Source organism: Staurois parvus, unplaced genomic scaffold (genome assembly GCF_062004578.1).
Source record: "Staurois parvus isolate SC_StPar_1 unplaced genomic scaffold, SC_StPar_1.0 ptg001730l, whole genome shotgun sequence".
Lineage (NCBI taxonomy): Eukaryota > Metazoa > Chordata > Amphibia > Anura > Ranidae > Staurois > Staurois parvus.
Window position 1 is genome coordinate 3,248 of NW_028319526.1, and position 22,366 is coordinate 25,613.

Genomic DNA, 22,366 nt, shown 5'->3' on the forward strand with positions numbered 1-22,366 from the left:
AAGTGTCCTTCACAGAGCCCTGACCTCAACCCTACTGAGCACCCAGAATTGTGAACCAGGTCTTCTCACCCAACATCAGTACCTGACTTCACAAATGTTCTTTTTGTCTGAATGGGCTCAGATTTCTTTAGACCTCTTCCAAAACCTTGTAGAAAGCCTTCCCCCAAAGAGTGGAGGCTGTTGTAGCCCCACAAAGGTCGGCCAAATCCTATTACTGGCTATGGTGTCGGAATGGAAAGTCCAACAAGCTCATATAGGTGTGAAGGTCAGGTGTCCACTAACTGTTGGCCCTTCTAGTGTAGAACATTCACTTTAATATATGTATACAATGGACTCATTGTAACAATTCATTCTTCAATAATGATGGCGGCTGTTCTTACTTGGTGTAGATTTTGAAGGAGTTCTGCAAGTTGGATCTGACGACACCCATGATTGGGACGTCTCCGGAGGACACAAGGCAGCTACTGCTGGAAGGCAGCCTGAAGATGAAGGAAGGAAAAGACAGCAAGGTGATTATTATTGCGATTTACATATATATACGTTACGTACCGTACTAGTGACACCATAAATTACGTACAAATAAATGATTAAAGAGCATCGGTGTGCTGTACTCTACGGTAGCCAATCAGAATGTTGCTTTAGGTACTGTAGATCATAGATGCCACTGCATTGCTGCATCTGCACTGCAAGGGTTAATTGCTCATCTTGTCTAAGGGAGAGTAAAATTACTTTTTACTTTCCTGATCCTCTTGTTTCCCAGGTGGTGGACCACCCTTTGCCGTCATCAAGTCCAATGCAGGGCTATGAGCCCTGCATCAGTGTTGATGGTGTCAGGACCTTAGATCACTGGAGCATGGGGGGAAGACACCGTGGGGACCGGTGTGGAGGATTCTTTTCTATGTCTCCTCAGGGGCGGACTGACAACTGATGGGGCCCCCGGGCAATAGGGGATCATGGGGTCTCTGTGTCCTTGCCCAAACTCAAAAAAGCATATGAAAAAGCCAATGAAAGGTACCAGGGGCATCTCATGGGGCCCCCTACTGACCCTGGGCCCTCGGGCAGTGCCTGAGTGCTTGAATGGTCAGTCCGCCCCTGCGTCTCCTAGACCTAAAGTGCTTCTATAGGCTGAAGGTCTAAACCTTCACAGCACCCCCCCCCCCCCCTCCCTTTCACACCTGAGCACGATCCCGTTCCAGAGATGTGCATGAGAGCAGAAGCTCTCCCGGGGATCTGCCTCCTCATTGGCTGAGACACAGCAGCCGAAACCATTCCCACATGGAAGAAAAATATATTTTAAATATATTTTTAAAATATTCTTCCCAAATACATTGACATATATGTGAAATACTACAATTTTGGCCGTATTCAATATATTTATATATATATATATGTATGTTTGTTGAAATGCGTTTTTTATATATTACAAAATATATGAAAAATATTTTTTAAAAATATGTTTTAAAATGTATTCTTCAGATTTTTTTTTTGACATATAAAAATGTTATTTTAACATATATATTTGTAAATTGATTCCAAAAAATTTAGATTAAACATATTTTTTATATATTACAAAATATATGAAAAATCTTTTTAAAATATATATATTTTTTAAATATATGCTTCAGTTTTTTTAACAATATAAAAAAGTCATTTTAACATATATTTGTAAATGCGTTCCAAAAATGTAGATTAAATTTATTTTTAAAGACATACAGTATATTTGAAAATTTTGTAATATATAAAAAATGCATCTCAACATACAGTATATGTGTGTGTATATATATATATAAAATTTATTTTTTTTAAATATATTGAATATGGCCAAAATTGTAGTATTTCAAATATATGTCAATATATTTGGGAAGAATATATTAAAAATAAATTTTTCTTCCATGTGGGTTGGCTGACCACAGTTATTGAGGAGGGAGTGGGAGGCGGGGCCGAGCCTCACTCTGTGTGTCTCATAGACACACAACGGTGGCTCAGGAGCGAGCATGCACGTGTGCCCCCAGAACAAGCAGCTTGCTCTGGGGTCACTCAGCAGGGGGGAGGGGCCTAGAGCGCTGTCGGGGGACCCGAGAAGAGGAGGATCGGGGGTAAGTATAATATGTTTGTTGTTTAAAAAAAAAATCTGAACCTTTACAATCCCTTTAAACGAACAGTTAACCCTTGCAGTGCGAGGAATTTTCGACCTTCATGGAGCTGAACTCCAAGTTTGGTAGGGCCTATGGGTTTGGTAGTGCCTATGGGTTTGGTAGTGCCTATGGGTTCGGTAGTGCCTATGGGTTCGGTAGTGCCCATGGGGCGCCAAGATTTTCACACCACATGCACCTCTTCCTAATTTCAGATGGACGTTTACTGCTTCCTGTTCACGGATCTGTTCCTCATCACGAAGCCGGTGAAGAAGGCGGAGAGGACCAAAGTGATCCGCCAGCCGCTATTGGTGGACAAGATCGTCTGTAGGGAGCTGAAGGATGCAGGTAGGTTGACGTCCTCTCTTCCCGGTAAAACGTTTGCCGATCCATAACAAGAGAAGCATTGTCCAGCATTGGGTTGTGTCTGATCATCGTAATCACAGGCGGCTCTTTGGCTTAGGACATCTCTCCTCAACCTTGTTACCCCTGAGGAACCCCGGAAATCATTTTCAGGTTCTTGGGGAACCCCGGCTTAGTGTCCACTTGGACATTACTGGTTAGTTTAGAAGTAGTGGAGGATTCCCCCCTTGCATTGGAGATCAGTGAAGGTGGGAGATCCGTCCGCCATTGCTTAAAGCCCAAAGAACTCCAAGCAACTTCAGGAGGAGCCCTGGATGAGGAGCCCTGGATGAGGAGCCCTGGATGAGGAGCCCTGGATGAGGAGCCCTGTATGAGGAGCCCTGGATGAGGAAGCCTGGATGAGGAAGCCTGGATGAGGAAGCCTGGATGAGGAAGCCTGTATGAGGAGCCCTGGATGAGGAGCCCTGGATGAGGAAGCCTGTATGAGGAAGCCTGTATGAGGAAGCCTGTATGAGGAAGCCCTGTATGAGGAGCGCTGTATGAGGAGCCCTGTATGAGGAAGCCTGGATGAGGAGCCCTGTATGAGGAGCCCTGTATGAGGAGCCCTGTATGAGGAGCCCTGGATGAGGAAGCCTGGATGAGAATATTAGATCTTCTTTCAAGGACTTAACTGCAGGGCCGGGCCAAGGAGTGGGCAGGAGGGGCACTGCAGTGTCATGCTGCAAGGAGATTGGGGGGAGGGGATTTGTCTTGGGACGAGGAATTTGAGGCAGGGGGTAAGAATTGTTGTAGGAGGGGAAATTTTGGGGGGGGGGGTGCTAGGAGTGTTGATATGGGGGGATTTGTTTTGGGAGGGGGGATGGGGGAACAGGATTTGTGCAAGGAGGGGAAATTGAGGTGGGTGGGGGAGTTGCTAGTAGAGGTCATATGGTAGAGGGAGGAGGGTATTTGTGCTAGTAGGGGAAATTTATGGGGGGGGAGGTAGTTTCTGCTAGTAGGGATGATTGGGGGGTATTTGTGCTAGGAGGGGAAATTTTTAGGGGGGGTTTGTGCTAAGAGGGGGGACTGGAGGGGGATTTGTGCTCGGAGGGAGAATTTGGGAGGGAAAATTTGGGAGGGAAGATTTGTGCTAAGAGGGTGTATTGGGGGAGGGGGGGGGGGGAGAGTTTGTGCTGGGAGGGGGGATTTATGCTGGGAGGGAAAATTTGAGGGGGGAGGGTTTATTCTAAGAGGGGGGATTTGTGCTGGGAGGAGAAATTTGAGGGGGGGAGGGTTTTTGCTAAGTCGGGGGATTGGGGGGGGGGGTTGTGCTGGAAGGAGGGGATTTTGAGTGGGGATTTGTGCCAGAGGGGAAATTTGAGGGGGGAGGCAAATATTCCTGCTAGGAGGGGAGATTTCAGCAGGGGGTGGCTCTGTAATGAGAGGAGGGGGTAAGCGTGCAGATTAGTGCACAATTTTTTTTTTTCTGGGCAGGGAGATTTTTGCTCATACATCTTGGGGGGGGGGCGCAGTTTGGCACATTCCCCCCCGGCTCTAATAGACCTGGTCCCGGCTCTGCTTGCCTGGTTAGGACATTCCAGTCTTCTCCGGGCGTCTCCAGCGCCTCCTCCGCACATGCTGCATGTTCATTTATCTGCACTGACTTCTGGGTAGTGGAACATTCAGCGGCCGGGACCGTGCGGAGGACTTTGTCCATGCAGCAGATGTGCCTCGGAGATGAAAGATAAATATTGTCCTTTGGTTGGAGATCTGATGTTGTGTGTCCGGAGCAAACACTGACTGGAGGAAACCAGGCGCACCGCGGCGGAGGATACATACCTGCCGGATATACAGCAGACCCTCTGCACAATTTTCATTCTTAAAGGACAAATCCGCGTTTTCTGAGGAAGACAATTTGTAGTTTAAAGACACTGAAAATATATATAAATATAAAAAAAAAGTGTCCTACAAAGACAAGATTTCCTACTTTCCATACTTTCCGGCCGATCGTTTTACCGATAAAAAATCTGCGCGTGAGCCGTGACCTGGAAGAAGAAGAAGAAGAAGAAGAAGAATTCCAGTCCACTATTATATTTTATATGAAGTCTTGCGGTTGCAACAATGTATCCATTTGTATCCAAATAAAACCATCTGTATCCGAAATGGATACAAATGGATACAAATAGATACATTGTTGCAACCACAAGACTTTTTCATGTCAAATATAATAGCGGAGCTCTCTGCAGGGACAGAAGTAATTAAATTCCGGCTGTAGGCGGGACGGAAATTGGCCGATTTTTTTTTTTTACTGTTGGTGGTAACGTCGGCCTATAGAATGACCGATTTTTTACTTTTTTCGACCCGTCTATGGCCTGCATTAGTGCCGGCGTGACTTTCCAGGCCATTTGATACTTTCAAATCACATGACCAGTCGCACCTTTTTGTCTGCAATCGATGCGGTCACATCGGTGTGATCCTGACTTCGGCATACACTTCTTTGCAATTTCAGGTGCGACTTGCATAGACATCGCACCTGAAGTCGCACCGGCATTCTTCTCTAAAATCAGGTGAAGTCCCACAACTTCACAGTCGGATTGGTGCGACCGAGGTCTTCGCTATCCCCAGCTCCGCCTTCACTGAGCGACTCATCAGGCGATCGTCCATACATCTGCACTGGGGCTGGTGGTGTGATGGTTTCCACCTAGTCGCACCTCCATGCACGGTAGGCTCAGGAAGGGCTGATTGTTGGTACTCATCGGGAAACGTGAGGTGCGACTTGTCATGTGACTTTGGAACCCCAAAGACAAGTCGCACGTTGCGTCCTTTAGAGCCCAATCACACTTGTGTGAATTGTCTTTGGGGTCCAAAGTCACATGACAAGCCGCACCCCGTGTTTCCCGATAAGTACCATTTATATATGTGCGACTTTAAATCGCAGCAACTTGAAAGTAGCTCCTGCATTTCTTTTGGCTGGACTTTCATGCAACTTGAGGGCCATAGACTTCAATGTAAACCCTCCCAACGTCAGACATGCGACTCGTGCGACATTGTACAGCACAAACAGTCGTCCTTGGTCAAAGCCAAAGTCACACCCATCCAAAGTCACATCACACCCATCCAAAGTCACATCACATCTGCACCAAAGTCGCCGCACATCCACGCCAAAGTCACATCACATCACATCCGCGCCAAAGTCACATCACATCACATCCACGCCAAAGTCACATCACATCCGCTCCAAAGTCACATCACATCACATCCGCTCCAAAGTCACATCACACCCATCCAAAGTCACATCACATCCATGCCAAAGTCACATCACATCCGCATCAGTCACATCACACCCATCCAAAGTCACATCACATCACATCCGCTCCGAAGTCACATCACACCCATCCAAAGTCACATCACATCTGCACCAAAGTCGCCTCACATCCACGCCAAAGTCACATCACATCACATCCGCGCCAAAGCCACATCACATCACATCCGCGCCAAAGTCACATCACATCACATCCGCTCCAAAGTCACATCACATCACATCCGCGCCAAAGTCACATCACATCCGCTCCAAAGTCACATCACACCCATCCAAAGTCACATCACATCCATGCCAAAGTCGCATCACATCCGCATCAAAGTCACATCACATCCGCGCCAAAGTCACATCACATCTGCGCCAAAGTCACATCACATCCGCATCAAAGTCACATCACATCCGCATCAAAGTCACATCCGCATCAAAGTCACATCCGCATCAAAGTCACATCACATCCGCATCAAAGTCACATCCGCATCAAAGCCACATCACATCCGCATCAAAGTCACATCACATCCGCGTCAAAGTCGCCTCACAGTTGCGTCAGAGTCCCATCAGGTCAATGAAAGTCGCATGATCCTGAGGTCGCAGACGTGTGAATGGAGCCTTGATTTTGTTTTAATATTTTCCTGTCTCCTCCTTCCAGGTTCCTTCCTATTGATCTACCTGAACGAGTTCAGAAGCGCCGTTGCCGCATATACGTTTCAAGCCAGCGGCCAGTCGCTGTGCCGGGGGTGGGTGGAGGCTATTTACAACGCACAGGTGAGTCCATGCGTTTTCTTGCAACGCATTCAGTGTTAGAAAATGCAGGGAAACAAGGGGGGGGGGATGGGTTGCAATTGCGAGAGCCTCTTCCTCTGTGTTCAAAGACCGGTATTTATAAAGCTTGTCTGAGCTGTCAGAAAACAAAAAGTACTGGTGATACACAGAAATGAAACAAATCCTCCTACATAAGTTGTACCTGTTTATCTGTAGCACTCTCTCCTCTACAGGTATTCAAAGGCCAAATTTAGAAAGCTTTTCTGAACTGTCAGAAAAAAGGGAGGCAGAGAGTTGAAATTACACACTACAGAGCTCAGTGTGGAGAGCTCTGAGAGCTGATTGGAGGGAAGGGACACCCCCCCCCCCTCCACACAGCTCACAGAAACTGAGCTGAGACTGTTGATCTGCTAGAAGTCATCCCCCCCTGACACTCTGTGTACCTCAGTGAGGAGAACTGATTGGAGAGAAAGGATTGTAGATCCTTCCATACACCCAGTAAGGTGACCGGTCTCAGGTGATGCACAGAGATTAAACAAATCTTTCTGCATCAGTTGTATCTGTTTATCTGCAGTCTTCTCTCCTCTATAGCTGTTCAAAGGGCAGGATGTTTACAGCTTGTCTGATCTTTCAGAAAGCAGGGGACTAGCTGAAGTTACACTCTGCAGAGCTCTGTGAGAGCTGATTGGAGGGAAAGGACACACCCCCTTCACACAGCACACAGGAACAGAGCTGAGGCTGTCAATCACAGGCTGTGTGCTGGAAGTCCCTCCCCTGTCACCTTTTATCTCTTGGTGTCAGGAAAACCTGTCAGACATGACTCATGCTGATAGCAGAGGAAGGACGCAGCAGACAGAAATGACGCTGAGTGCTCTAGACTGAGACAAGTACACGATGTGCCTTGTTCATATTTCATTTACAGTCACTTTAAACATGAAAACCTGGTGTGCCTATACCTGTCGCAGCCTGATGATGGCACTGTTGCCTGTTTTTCCCCCTTTGCACAGCTCTACTACAGGGGTCTCCAAACCTTCTAAAGAAAAAGCTATTTTACTGTCCTTCAGACTTTGGGGGGCTGGACTGTGCCCAGTGGGAGTAATCAATGGCCAATGATTCGTATTAGGGGGAGAAATAGTTTGTGTCAGTGGGAGGAATAGTGCCCCATCATTGGTGTCAGTGGGAGGAATAGTGCCCCATCATTGGTATCAGTGGCAGGAATAGTGCCCCATCATTGGTGTCAGTGGGAGGAATAGTGCCCCATCATTGGTGTCAGTGGGAGGAATAGTGCCCCATCATTGGTGTCAGTGGGAGGAATAGTGCCCCATCATTGGTGTCAGTGGGAGGAATAGTGCCCCATCATTGGTGTCAGTGGGAGGAATAGTGCCCCGTCATTGGTGTCAGTGGGAGGAATAGTGCCCCATCATTGGTGTCAGTGGGAGGAATAATGCCCCATCATTGGCATCAGTGGGAGGAATAGTGCCCCATCACTGGTGTCAGTGGGAGGAATAATGCCCCATCATTGGCATCAGTGGGAGGAATAGTGCCCCATCATTGGTGTCAGTGGGAGGAATAGTACCCCATCATTGGTGTCAGTGGGAGGAATAGTGCCCCATCATTGGTGTCAGTGGGAGGAATAGTGCCCCATCATTGGTGTCAGTGGGAGGAATAGTGCCCCATCATTGGTGAGAGTGGGAGGAATAGTGCCCCATCATTGGTATCAGTGGGAGGAATAGTGCCCCATCATTGGTGTCAGTGGGAGGAATAGTGCCCCATCATTGGTGTCAGTGGGAGGAATAGTGCCCCATCATTGGTGTCAGTGGGAGGAATAGTGCCCCATCATTGCTGTCAGTGTGAGGAATAGTGCCCCATCATTGGTGTCAGTGGGAGGAATAGTGCCCCATCATTGGTGTCAGTGTGAGGAATAGTGCCCCATCATTGGTGTCAGTGTGAGGAATAGTGCCCCATCATTGGTATCAGTGGGAGGAATAGTGCCCCATCATTGGTATCAGTGGGAGGAATAGTGCCCCATCATTGGTGTCAGTGGGAAGAATAGTGCCCCATCATTGGCGTCAGTGGGAGGAATAGTGCCCCGTCATTGGTGTCAGTGGGAGGAATAGTGCCCCGTCATTGGTGTCAGTGGGAGGAATAGTGCCCCGTCATTGGTGTCAGTGGGAGGAATAGTGCCCCATCATTGGTATCAGTGGGAGGAATAGTGCCCCATCATTGGTGTCAGTGGGAGGAATAGAGCCCCATCATTGGTGTCAGTGGGAGGAATAGTGCCCCATCATTGGTGTCAGTGGGAGGAATAGAGCCCCATCATTGGTGTCAGTGGGAGGAATAGTGCCCCATTGTTGGTATCAGTGGGAGGAATAGTGCCTCATCATTGGTGTCAGTGGGAGGAATAGTGCCCCGTCATTGGTGTCAGTGGGAGGAATAGTGCCCCGTCATTGGCGTCAGTGGGAGGAATAGTGCCCCATCGTTGGTATCAGTGGGAGGAATAGTGCCTCATCATTGGTGTCAGTGGGAGGAATAGTGCCCCATCGTTGGTGTCAGTGGGAGGAATAGTGCCCCGTCGTTGGTATCAGTGGGAGGAATAATGCCCCATCATTGGCATCAGTGGAAGGAATAGTGCCCCATCATTGGTGTCAGTGGGAGGAATAGTACCCCATCATTGGTGTCAGTGGGAGGAATAGTGCCCCATCATTGGTGTCAGTGGGAGGAATAGTGCCCCATCATTGGTGTCAGTGGGAGGAATAGTGCCCCATCATTGGTGAGAGTGGGAGGAATAGTGCCCCATCATTGGTGTCAGTGGGAGGAATAGTGCCCCATCATTGGTATCAGTGGGAGGAATAGTGCCCCATCATTGGTGTCAGTGTGAGGAATAGTGCCCCATCATTGGTGTCAGTGGGAGGAAAAGTGCCCCATCATTGGTGTCAGTGGGAGGAATAGTGCCCCATCATTGGTATCAGTGGGAGGAATAGTGCCCCATCATTGGTGTCAGTGGGAGGAATAGTGCCCCATCATTGGTGTCAGTGGGAGGAATAGTGCCCCATCATTGGTGTCAGTGGGAGGAATAGTGCCCCATCATTGGTGTCAGTGGGAGGAATAGTGCCCCATCATTGGCGTCTGTGGGAGGAATAGTGCCCCATCATTGGCGTCAGTGGTAGTAATAGTGCCCCATCATTGGCGTCAGTGGGAGGAATAGTGCCCCATCATTGGTGTCAGTGGCAGGAATAGTCCCCCATCATTGATGTCAGTGGCAGGAATAATGCTTCAAGGGCCCGATAAAGGCAAGCAAAGGGCCCATCTGGTCCCCAGGGACGCGGTTTGCAGACCACTGCTCTACAAGATAAAAGATCAAACTATGGGGTGAATTTATAACAAGAATGCCCAGCAATGCGTCTGGTGACACCCCGTGTTCATGTGTTCACAATCAAATGTCATTCGGCTATTTCCTATGTTGGTCAAATGTTGTTCATTGATTTAAAATGGAAAATACCACTTTTGGCCACTAGATGGCACCAAGTATCAACTCTATTTACTTAGTGCCATCTGCTGGCCAAATGCTCTATTTTCAGTTCAAATGCCGAGAGCCACAATCCACAACAGCCAATAGGATATTAGCAGTCTGTCATACAAAAAAAAACTGTACTGTTCTCTTTTCCTAGAACCTCCTGCAACGATTACGCCAGGAGCACGTGCAGAGCCAGCAACAAGGGTCTCGCCTTCCAGAGGAGGAGGAGGACATGGAAAGCGGGACCTCCACTCCCAGCTCACCGACCATCCCCCGGCGAAGCAGCGCAGATATCCCCCGCAGGTAAAACCGTATTACGACCCTACAGTCACATGGTCTTCAAGGTCCAAATACGGCCGGACATTACGTAGAATGTCGTACAAAAATTCTCAGCACATTCGATGACTCGACAAATGTTTGAAAGTTGAGTGAATGTTCTTAAAGCAAAACGAAATTCCACTGGTGGATGGACAGATTTACTCCAGACAATAGGAGATTGGGGGGGGGGGCACTGTAGAGACTGAGGGTTCTTAGGGGGCCTGGTGGCACCATGAATGGTTGTGGAGCACTGTGGGAGGTTGACCGGCACTGTAGGGACTTAGGGCTCTTAGGGGACCTGGTGGCACCAAGAGAAGTTGGGGGCACTGTAGACCACTTTGGGAGGTTGAGGGGCACTGTAGGGACTGAAGGCTCTTAGGGGGCCTGGTGGCACCATGAATGGTTGCGGAGCACTGTGGGAGGTTGACCGGCACTGTAGGGACTTAGGGCTCTTAGGGGGCCTGGTGGCACCAAGAGAGGTTGAGGGGTACTGCAGGCCACTATGCGAGGTTGAGGGGCACTGTAGGAACTTTTAAGGGGCCTGCTGGTACCATGAAACATTGATGGGCACTGTGGGCCACTATGGGAGGTTGAGCTTGAGCGGCACTGTAGGGACCTAGGGCTCTTAGGGGGCCTGCTGGTACCATGAGACATTGATGGGCACTGTGGGCCACTATGGGAGGTTGAGGGGCGCTGTAGGGACTGAGGGCTCTTAGGGAGACCTGGTGCCACCAGGAGAGGTTGAGGGGCACTCCAGGCCACTATGGGAGGTTGACGGGCACTGTAGGGAGTGAAGGCTCTTAGGAGGCCTGGTGGCACCATGAGAGGCTGAGGTGCACTGCTGGCCACTATGGGAGGTTGAGGGACACTGTAGGGGTCACTATGGGAGGTTGAGGGGCACTGTAGGTACTGAGGGATCTTAGGGGGCCTGGTGGCACCATGAGAGGTCAAGGGGCACTGTGAGCCACTGTGGGAGGTTGAGCGGCAATGGAGGGATTGAACGCTCTTAGGGGGCCTGGTGGCACCATGAGAGGTCAAGGGCACTGAGGTCCACTATGGGAGGTTGAGAGACACTGTAGGGACTGAGGGCTCTTAGGGGGGCTTGGTGGTCCAACTCCCATTTTATCTGCAGCTATTTTCTTTACACTTTGGTGTTCATTTTGACAATTTTGTGGGTGAATCTCTATCTTGGCTCATTAATAGTTTATACATTATTTTTTTTTTTACAGTCCTTCAGACAGCTCAACAGAAACCATATCGGTAGTGGTGGTTGACGCCGGTGAAGACCTCTCTTCTCCCGAAGCTGATCAAGGCCCATTTGGCTCCCAGTCTGACGAGACTTCCATCAGCACCACGGCATCCTCCTTAACACCCACCAGGGAGATGTTTGAAAGTATGGAGACATCGGAGGCGAGTCCAGTAGGGGATTCCAACTACCTGACACTGGAGCCCAATGGGTGTAGGTCTTCCTCCATTGACAGCGCCTACGGGACCCTCTCCCCCACCTCGCTGGAGGAGTTTGTGGAACGTCAACAACAAGAACTGACAGAAGAAGAGAGGGAGTCGGTCAGTTCCCAGCGTTCTAATTTGTCCCCGAAACTCAAACGGCGCACCCCGGTCCAGCTCTTGCCGTGCAAGTCCAAGGTCCTGAAGTCCAAGTCAGAAGCCAGTCTCCTCCAGCTGATGTCAGTGAGTCCTACCAACCACACCGAAGACGAAACCCAACTTTCCCAAAGTAAAAGCTTGTGCGAACTTTTTATGTCTCCGGGACCAGTACATTTTACGGACTCCGACGGCCAAACCGATGGCAGCGGTTGGCATTTTGCCAAAAGGACTAGCTTGGTGGAACGTTCGTCGAAGAACGTTGAGGCGCACTTAGTAAAGCCCAGATCCCAGTCGGACTGCACGGGGGTTCAAGTGGTCAATTTAAGCAGCTGCAGCAGCAGCTCCTCCGACCTTTCCGATTCGGCGGAAACGGGATTCTCCAAAGACGATGACAACGAGAAATTAACGGACCCGCTGTCAGATCAGCTGGACTCTCTCCCGGAGTTTGAGTTCGACCCGGAGTCCCACGTGTATGGTAGCTCTTTACCCGAACAGTGTGGCGAGGACATTGGGAGGGAACTGGACGATGCTAGCGCTCCTGGCTGTGCCAAGAGTACAATGTCGGATCCTCAGATGGCCCAGCACAGGAAACTTACCCTGGCCCAGCTTTACAGGATAAGAACCACTTTACTGCTCAATTCAACTCTGACGGCCTCGTAAGTGTCCTCCACTTTTTATCTTTGTCCAGCTTCACCCCTTCCCAGCATCCCTTTAAATGGGTCTGTACTCCTCAGGGGCGGGACTGACTGCCTGATCACATGACTACTGGGATTGGCTGTTATAGTGGTCACATGATCAGGAGCCAGTCCCTCCAGGTTCCGATCATTACAGGAGACCAGGGAATGTCTATGACGGCTTGGTCACAGTGAGCGCGCTCCTAGCACAGAAATCGCGCTCTCCGTGGACGCATACGCGTGAAAAAAAAAAGGGTGCATTTTATGGCATTTTGTAGGCACCAATGGGTATAGTGATCACATGATCAGGAGCCACTCCCTCCAGGTTCCGATCATTACAGGAGACCAGGCAATGTTTATGACGGCTCGGTCACAGGGAGCGCGCTCCCAGCACAGAAGCCGCGCTCTCCGTGGATGCAAACGCGTGAAAAAAAGGGTGCGTTTTATTGCATTATGTAGGCACCGATGGTTTGATTTAGTTCTGGACAGAGCAAGGAAGGGTTAGGCCGGCCATACATGGGTCGAAAATCGACCCAAGAGAAAACGTAAGAATGATCGTCTGATTTTCGCTCTGTTAGTGGGGTCAATGGCACCGGCCGATTTTCGCTCTGTTAGTGGGGTCAATGGCACCGGCTGATTTTCGTGGTTCCTCCCCTTTTCGGTGATCGGGCATATTGGAAAATTCGTGAAAAATGACTGATTTTCGCTCTGTTAGTGGGGTCAATGGCACCGGCCGATTTTCGCTCTGTTAGTGGGGTCAATGGCACCGGCCGATTTTCGCTCTGTTAGTGGGGTTAATGGAACTGACCAATTTTCGCTCTGTTAGTGGGGTCAATGGCACCGGCCGATTTTCGCTCTGTTAGTGGGGTCAATGGCACCGGCTGATTTTCGCTCTGTTAGTGGGGTTAATGGAACTGACCAATTTTCGCTCTGTTAGTGGGGTCAATGGCACCGGCCGATTTTCGCTCTGTTAGTGGGGTCAATGGCACCGGCCGATTTTCGCTCTGTTAGTGGGGTTAATGGAACTGACCAATTTTCGCTCTGTTAGTGGGGTTAATGGCACCGGCTGATTTTCGTGGTTCCTCCCCTTTTCAGTGATCGGCATGTTGGAAATTTGTGAAAAACGACCGATTTTCGACTCAATGATGATCAAATTGTACAATCGTTTTTCCAAATAGAATATGCGCATGAGCCGTGACCTGGAAGGAACAGAAGTTTTGTCTGTTATATGGGGTGAACTTTATGACTCGGTTGGCCGATTTTCAAAATCAATGATGGTGCCGTCGGATTACCGAGCGAAAGACGTTACCGATTTTCGGATGAAAAATCGTTCGGAATTCGAATCCATGTATGGCTGGCATTAGAGCCCGATCTTATCTGTCCTTGTTGACTAGATTTCCTTTACTTCCTGTCAGGACAGGAAGTGATGAGAAATCTCTCTGCCGGGGACACAGACATTTTTAGGCCCCACATTCAGGGGTGGGCAACTGTGGCCTCCAGCGGTTGTAGAACTACAAGTCCCATGAGGCATTGCAAAACTGACAAGCATGACTCCCAAAGGCAGAGGCATGATGGGACTTGTAGTTCACCAACAGCTGGAGGGCCACAGTTGGACACCCCTGCATTAGGCGGTTTGGAATCACAGCAGAGGCCTTCATTCCCCAATGTGGTGCGATTTTGCTATGATTGCCGCGCGACAAAATTGCGTTTTGTTCCATTTTTTCTTTTTTACCTTTTGACTTTTCTGTTTTCCTTTTTCTTCCAGTGAGGTTTAATATCGCGGAGCGGACACAAGCCTGCCAGCAAAGGTGTAAATAAAGCTGCGTCACCCAGGCGGACGATTTCCAGGCTTCTCACCGCCTCCTTCAAGATGGCGTCTTCCAGAAGGACCTCCCTTCCCGCCACCTCGCTTACCGCAGCGACGCATCAACGGCAAAGCAACTGGATCCTTCCAAACATTTTTGGAAAACCGTGTCCATCCCCCCTCCCCCCAAAAAAAAACTACAAACCGAACTTACGTTTGCACTTTGAGCAATAAAGAGTTTTGAAAAAAAAAAAACTCTGCAGAGGGTAAAAAAAAAAAAACCCGGTCGCGGCGTAAAATGCCGTAAAATTTCAGCCCGTTTCCGGACCGGGAAGATCCCGAGATTTCCCCTGAAAACGCATCTCTGCCTGGACTCCTGGAGAAACCCTCGCGCACCTGTCCCTCCATTCCGAGTTCCTTCGATATTTTTACGTGCTGACTCCTGCCACTACGTCACTGCCGCCATTTTGTTGAGTTGGTGCCAGGAATGGCGTTTTGTGGGCGTTGGACGGAGTAGAGGTATTTCCATGCGGGTCTTCCGTGGAGCTGCTGCTCTTCTTCTTCAGAAGGCTTCTGTAGGTGACCAAAGTCAGAGGATGACTCTTCTGTATATACGTAGGACGCACTTATGACGTGGCGGCGTCACCGGCGTCACCGGCGTATAGCTAGGCGTCCAATCACGACATCCTGGGATGTTGCTGGATGGGTTTAAGCAAGTGAATTTTTTTTTTTTCGATTACACATACGAAGACTCCTAGCAAAGTGTCTGAAAGAAGAACTGTCTGTGTTGCCCATAGCAACCATTTAAAGTTGAATTTTATGACCTTGGGTGGTAGAAGGCATGTTGGGCCCCAGAGGGGGGAGAATGACCGGTGGGGAGGTATTGGTCTATCCTCGCTTTACTGACAGCAGCAGGAAGGGCCCATGGACACTCCCACGTTGCGGTGTTACTGCATGGGGGGGTTCATCATTCTGATGCACTTGCCCTAGAAAATTGGTTCATGTCATTTTTTGGGAAGTTAGGGGCCATTGGCAGCATACAAGGTGCGTTGGCGTGCGACGTTACGGCACCACGCAATTGTGCAGGGGCCCTCAACGGCCTTTGGGCTTGTGTTGATGGCATTAGTTTGACGTCCGTTTGAGAAGCTTCTGAGACCATGTAGGGCTTTTTCACATGGGCCCATACAGCCTGCAGAGGGACCATGGGCAGGGGCGGACTGACCACTCATGGGGCCACCGGGCAATAGGAAATCATGGGGCCCCTGTGTCCTCACCCACACTCAAACCACACCCAAAAAAGCCTATAAAAGGCAGCAGGGGCAACTCGGGGCCTCCTATTGACCCCGGGCCCTCGGGCAGTGCCCAAGTGGCTAAATGGTCAGTCCGCACCTGACCATGGGCATCCAGGGCCGTGCATCCACCGCTTTACGGATGTGCAGGAAGATCTATCCAGCTGCTTCATCCATCAATATCTACTGGCTACGGGCCACGGCTGTTTGGAGTGCGCTGTATGGGCCTCTATGCCCATGGGAATGAGCTCTTTAGAATTAGTTGACCCCCTTTTGACCCGCAGTTGGTCCAAACCCAAAGGATGCCGTCAAATGATATCTGGCCGACGGTCCATGTATCTGCCGCCATGGAATTCCCTGCCCGACACCTAACTGGGACCAAGAGTGGTGGCGGATGTCAATATCCAAATTTGGCCATTGAACAGATTTGGCCATAAATAGGTCAACATTGTCACCAGCTGGTCCAGTCAGCTGCAGTAATGAAATTTCCTTCCCCGCTAGTGCACATAATGAAGAGGTGAGCTTGCTGGCAGACGTCACACTCCAAATAGGGCCTCCTGACCATACGTGGACAACCCAATTGACCAGAGATGGCCACATGGCCTTATTAGGTCAATGGTGTTATCAATGGCAGTCCCTACCCTGCAGCCACACTTACAAAGGGACTGGGATGCTGGCTGATGTTGTTATCCAAATATGGCCCCCAGACCATGATTGGACAACGCCATTGACCAGGTATGGCCATGTAATCATATTAGGTCAATGCTCTCACCAACTGGCCCAATCGGCTGCGGCCACAGAATTCTTCACCCCGCAGCCACACGTAACAAATGGGCGCGGATGTTGGCTGATGGCACTATCCAAATATGGCCACATGGTCATGCTTGGACAACGCCATTGACTAGATATGGCCATGTTGGTTCAATGGTGTCACCAGCATTCCCACCCCTATATATTACGTGTAGCTGCCTGGTGGAGAATTCCACGGCTGCCACTGATTGGGCCAGCAACCTGCAATCATCTGATAGGGTCCCGTAGGTTTGGAACCCTGGCTCATCACTACTCCTGACCTGCTTCAGTGGATCTTGCTTCCCTATAGGCTTTTATGGTCAGTCAGACGTGGCGGATACAGGTCCTCAGGCCGGGGTACAGGAATGGGGCCCTATAGACAAGATGCTGGTTGCGATGGCGAGCCAACACCCACCTTCTCCTATGCTGACCAAGGCCTAGGGGATCGATGTATAAATCGTTCGTTGTGTGAAAATTGCCGAAATTTATCTGTTAGGTGTGAATCCTAGATCAGCACCATCTAGTGGCCACCATAAGATTTTTTTTACTATTACGGCCATTAGGTGGCGATGACGATACACGAATCACACCTAATAGAGGAAATACGGCAATTTTTGCCCCCAAATGATTGTCAGGTCCTCACGACGAACGTTTCCTACATAGACCTAGGGGCGGACTGACCATTTGGGAACTCGGGCGACTCAGTAGGGGGCCCCATGAGATGCCCCTGGTACCTTTTGTAGGCTTTTTTGGGTGTGGTTTGAGTGTGGGTGAGGACACAGGGGCCCCATGATTTCCTATTGCCTGGGAACAGAAGGGGTCCTATTGCGAGGGCCCGGGTCATGATTTCCTATTGCGAGGGCCCGGGTCATGATTTCCTTTTGCGAGGACCCGGGTCATGATTTCCTATTGTGAGGGCCCGGGGTCAGTAGGCGGCCCCATGAGATGCCCATGGTACCTTTCATAGGCTTTTTTGGGTGTGGTTTGAGTGTGGGTGAGGACACAGGAGCCCCATGATTTCCCATTGCCTGGGGGCCCCATGAGTTGTCAGTCCGCCCCTGCATAGACCCCACCCCCCATGTATCTGACATGGGACAGTGACTTTAGAACATCCCTGCATGCCTCGTTCTGTCTCCACAGCAGCCCAGGCGGCCATTTTTTTCTAAGGCGGCCATTTTTTTTCGTAAGCGCACAGTGACAGTATTACCCCTCCCCCCACACACACGCACACCCTGGACATGGTGCTTGCCAACATTTTAAATTATTATTTTTTTTCTTGGAAATATTTGTTGATTTACGCTTTTTTTGTGACTTTATTTAAATGTTCGAAGGGCACTTTATTTGTAAAAAAAAAAATATATATTCGCTAATGTGGAATTATTAATGAGCTACCTGTACAGGAATATTACGTATTATCTGCGCATGTCTCCATCACGTATGTAAAACACTGACATCCATGTTCTCTGAGTGGTCTCCTTTTTTAACTTTCCTTCAAGCGGCCTATGGGTGATGGGGGGGGCGGCGGCCATGAAGAGGACGCAGCCTATCAGCTCCGAAGGATTCTGTGACATCGCCACCGAGCGATTCGGTTGGTTCTGAATGGCCACGCCCATTGCCGTTCTGAATGGTCTCGGAATGGCCACGCCCATTGCCGGTTCTGAATGGTCTCGGAATGGCCACGCCCATTGCCGGTTCTGAATGGTCTCGGAATGGCCACGCCCATTGCCGTTCTGAATGGTCTCGGAATGGCCACGCCCATTGCCGGTTCTGAATGGTCTCGGAATGGCCACGCCCATTGCCGGTTCTGAATGGTCTCGGAATGGCCACGCCCATTGCCGGTTCTGAATGGTCTCGGAATGGCCACGCCCATCACCTGTAGGCAGCGGATAAGATGTCCTGATTGGTTCTTCTTGTACATTATAATGTAACTTTGCCGGCGGCGCTCTATGGCGAGCCGGACGTTATTTTTTTCTCTTTCTTTTTTTATTTATTAAGCATTCATTAGTTCTTTAAACTTGTATCATTTTTTTGTAAAAAAAGTGGAAAAGTTTTCCTAATAATTTTGAAATAAAAATTATTAATTCAAAAAAACCTGCAAATGTCGCGCTGAAGGTTCGTGTCGGAGATTTGGAGGGCTGAAATCTGAAGTCTGTTTTGCTTTTATTTTGTGGTTTTCATGACATACTTTTGTTTTAGTCCCAATGATGTCATCACTGGGTCTCTGTGCTTCTCTATGCAACTCATGCGGATCAGGGCTGGTGGGAGGGGTGCTGTACATATCTTCCTAAAAACATCACAGCACCCTGCCTCAGTATTCTGATTTCTGGTTCTGATCTCTGTGCTTCTCTACACAACTCATGCAGATCAGGGCTGGTGGGAGGGGTGCTGCACGTATCTTCCTAAAAACATCACAGCACCCTGCGTCAGTATTCTGATTTCTGGTTCTGGGGAGGAGTTTTGCAAATATAACTGGGTCTCTGTGTTTCTTTATGCAATGCAAGCAGAGAGATGTACATCGCTTCCTGCTTCAATACTCAAGAGCTCTGTCAGTGGGTGGGCTCTAGGGAGGAGCTATGCAAATATAACTGTACTTCTCTATGCAATGCAAGCAGATCATGGCTAGCAGGGTGCTGTACATCACTTCCTGCTTCATTACTCCTCACAAGAGCCCTCAGTCAGTGGGTGGGCTCTAGGGAGGAGTTATGCAAATATAACTGGGTCCCTGTGCTTGTCAAGGCTAGTAGGTGCTGTACGTAGCTTCCTGCTTCAGTACTCCTCTCGAGCCCTCAGTCCTGATGCAGGTAAGTGGGTGGGCTCTAGGAAGGAGTTATGTAAATATAACTGGGTCCCTGTGCTTCTCTATGCAATGCAGGCAGATCATGGATAGTAGGTGCTGCATGTAGCTTCCTGTTTCAAGAGTCATCAGTCCTGATGCATGCAGTGGGCGGGCCCTTGGGAGGAGTTATGCAAATATAACTGGGTCCCTGTGCTTCTCTATACAATACGGACAGATGTCTCCTGGGTAAAGTGGTGTAGGTAGCTTCCTGAAAACAGTACGGCACCCTGCCTTAGTACTCCTCTCAGTCCTGATGCAGGCAGTGGGCGGGCCCTTGGGAGTTGCAAATCCTGCTTCAAGAGTCCGCAGTCCTAATGCCGGCAGTGGGCGGGCCCTTGGGAGGAGTTATGCATTATAATGCAGAAGTTATAACTGGGTCTCTGTGTTTCTCTATGCAGTGCAGGCACATCCTGGCTAGCCAGTTGCTGTACATAGCTTCCTGAAATAATTACAACACCCTGCCTTTAGTACTCCTCTTGAGAGCCCTCCTGATGCAGGTAAGTGGGTGGGCTCTTGGGAGGAGTTATGCAAATATATCTCTGTGCTTGTCTATGCAATGCAGGCAGATCATGGCTAGCCGCTTGCTGTACATAGCTTCCTGTAAACTGCCTCAGCTGGTTCTTGGGAGGAGTTAATCAAATTTCAAAATATCTTGATGGGCTGTATTTGCATAAAGACCACCCTGGGTACTAAGCCCCTAAGTATGAAAGAATGAAAGGGGCGGGGCTAGGGACAGTCAGGCTGAGGGAGGAAAGCGCTAGATGACGCTGGATGTTCTCCAGCCAGGAAACAAGAACCACTCGTGCGCCCTATTCGTGGCCTCGGCTGTCAATCTCACCAACACCCGGAGTTCACCGAGTAATACCAACGTGGGAGAGACTCTCCCCTGTCAGCACACTGCTTTGTATGGCTCTGCATAGCAGCATACGTACAGTGAGACACACACAGCGCACAGTTAACCCTTTGATTGCCATCCATGTTAACCCCTTCCTGCCCAGTGCCTATTAGTACTGATCCCTGTATTGGTGTCACCGGGGATGTCAGCGACACCAAGTATGTACCCTATAAGTCACTGATCGCCGCCATTACGAGGAAAAATGTAAACGCCAGAACTTTCATGTACAACTATTCATTTCACACATGAAAGTCCTGCGGTTGCAACATTTGTATCCATTTCGGATACAGATGTTTTTATTCGGATACAAATGGATACATTGTTGCAACCGCAAGACTTTTCATATAAAATATGGAAAAGATTTTTTTTTTAAATCCGCGGAGGTGCGAATAAACGAAAAACCCGTAAGTGAACAAAAACTTGCAAAACACCAACACAAAAAAAGGTGCACTTAGGGGCGTGCTTTGACCCGCACCCTGCCGTCCGTGAGAAAAAAACGCACATAAGTGAAAAGTGACAACACGCGGGAGAGTAAATAACTAGATAAAAAAAAGCGGCCTTGTAATTGTGCACCGAGGCCCTCAAATAATAAAAATAACAATTTAACCGCATGCCGCCCAGCCACTGTAGAAATACGGCGGCACTCACAGGCAAAACCACGTTTTAAGACGTGTGTTTTGTAAACAAATAGGGGGCGTGCGCGAGGCGTGCCGCCGCCCTATTTGTCCCGCGGTTCTCTGCCGCAGATGTCAGTCGCCGGGTCATAGCCAGTCCTTAGCGGCTCTTTCCCGGCAGAGAGCAGGGCAGCAGTAGCTGTGCTGTCTGTCACTTCCCTGTCAGCTCGAGGATGAGCTGATCGAGAAAGAACAGTTTCTCTTTCCTGATCAGCCTTGTCCCGCCCAGTACACACCCCCGCCCCGCCCCCTAGTAAGACACTCCCCTCACTCCTATAACCCTTCCCTGCTAAATAAAGTTAACTCCCCAGTGCCATTAGTACAGTGTCAGTGGGTTTTTTTTTTACACTGATCACTGTATTAGTGTTTTTGGGGATGTCAGTGACCCCAAGTCAGTACCCCCCGATCTCAGAATGTCCGCCGCAGTCCCGCCATAAGTCCCTGATCGCCGCCATAATTCGTTGATCGCCGCCATTATTAGTATAAAAAAAAACCTAAAAATCCCAGTATCTTTCCCGCCATTTGTAAACGCTATAACTTTCACGTAAACCAATTAATTTACACGTTTTGGGTTTTTTTTTTTAGCAAAGAAATGTCGCAGAATGCATTTTGGCAGAAATTTATGACTAAATTTGATTTTTGCATTTTTTTTTACTGGACATGTTTTATAGCAAAAAGTCCAAAATATTGTTTTTTTTCCCTCAAAATTGTCAGCCTTTTTTTTTTTATAGCACAAAACATAAAAACCGCACAGGCGATCAAATACAACCGAAAGAAAGCTCAATTTGTGGGGAAAAAAGGATGTAAATTTCATTTATGTACCGTATTGCATGACCGCGCAATTGTCCATTAAACTAGCGCAACGCTGTATAGCAGAAAAATGGCGTAAATTGCAGTATCTATCCCATAGTTTGTAGACGCTATAACTTCACACAAAGCAATCAATATACACTTATTGGGACTTTTTTTTACCAAAAACATGGAGCAGAATACATTTTGGCCTAAATTTATAACCAACTTTGAGTTTACTATATATTTTTTATAGCTGAAAGTAAAAAATATTGTTTTTCTTCAAAATTTTTGGCCTTTTTTTGTTTATAGCGTGAAAAATAAAAAGCGCACAGGTGATCAAATACCACCGAAAGAAAGCTCTATTTGTGTGAAAAAAAGGACGTAAATTTCGTTTGGGTGCAGCGTTGCATGACCGCGCAATTATCAGTTGAATTAGTGCAGCGCCGAGTAGAAAAAAGAGGCGTGGTCATTAAGGGGGGTAAATCCTCGGGAGGGGGAGGGGTTAAAAAAAAAACAATTTGCCCTAATTTGCATACCTATCTTAAGTGAGGGATTATTCAGAAATATGCAAATTTGTGCAGAGTGATGTCGGTGCAGAGAGCTGAAAGGGGGCGTGGCTAGGTG

General features: G+C 48.8%; 1 protein-coding gene across 1 annotated transcript; it reads left to right on the forward strand.

Annotated features, from left to right (window-relative positions):
• Positions 1-389: 389 nt before the first annotated feature.
• On the forward strand, positions 390-18,636 carry LOC149434587 (pleckstrin homology domain-containing family G member 5-like; the record flags this gene model as incomplete). Its single annotated transcript, XM_089663607.1, has 6 exons — positions 390-509; positions 2,348-2,480; positions 6,440-6,555; positions 10,221-10,369; positions 11,614-12,645; positions 14,429-18,636. Coding segments are annotated over 6 exons (1,560 nt in total), but the record flags the coding sequence as incomplete, so codon positions are not given.
• Positions 18,637-22,366: the final 3,730 nt, after the last annotated feature.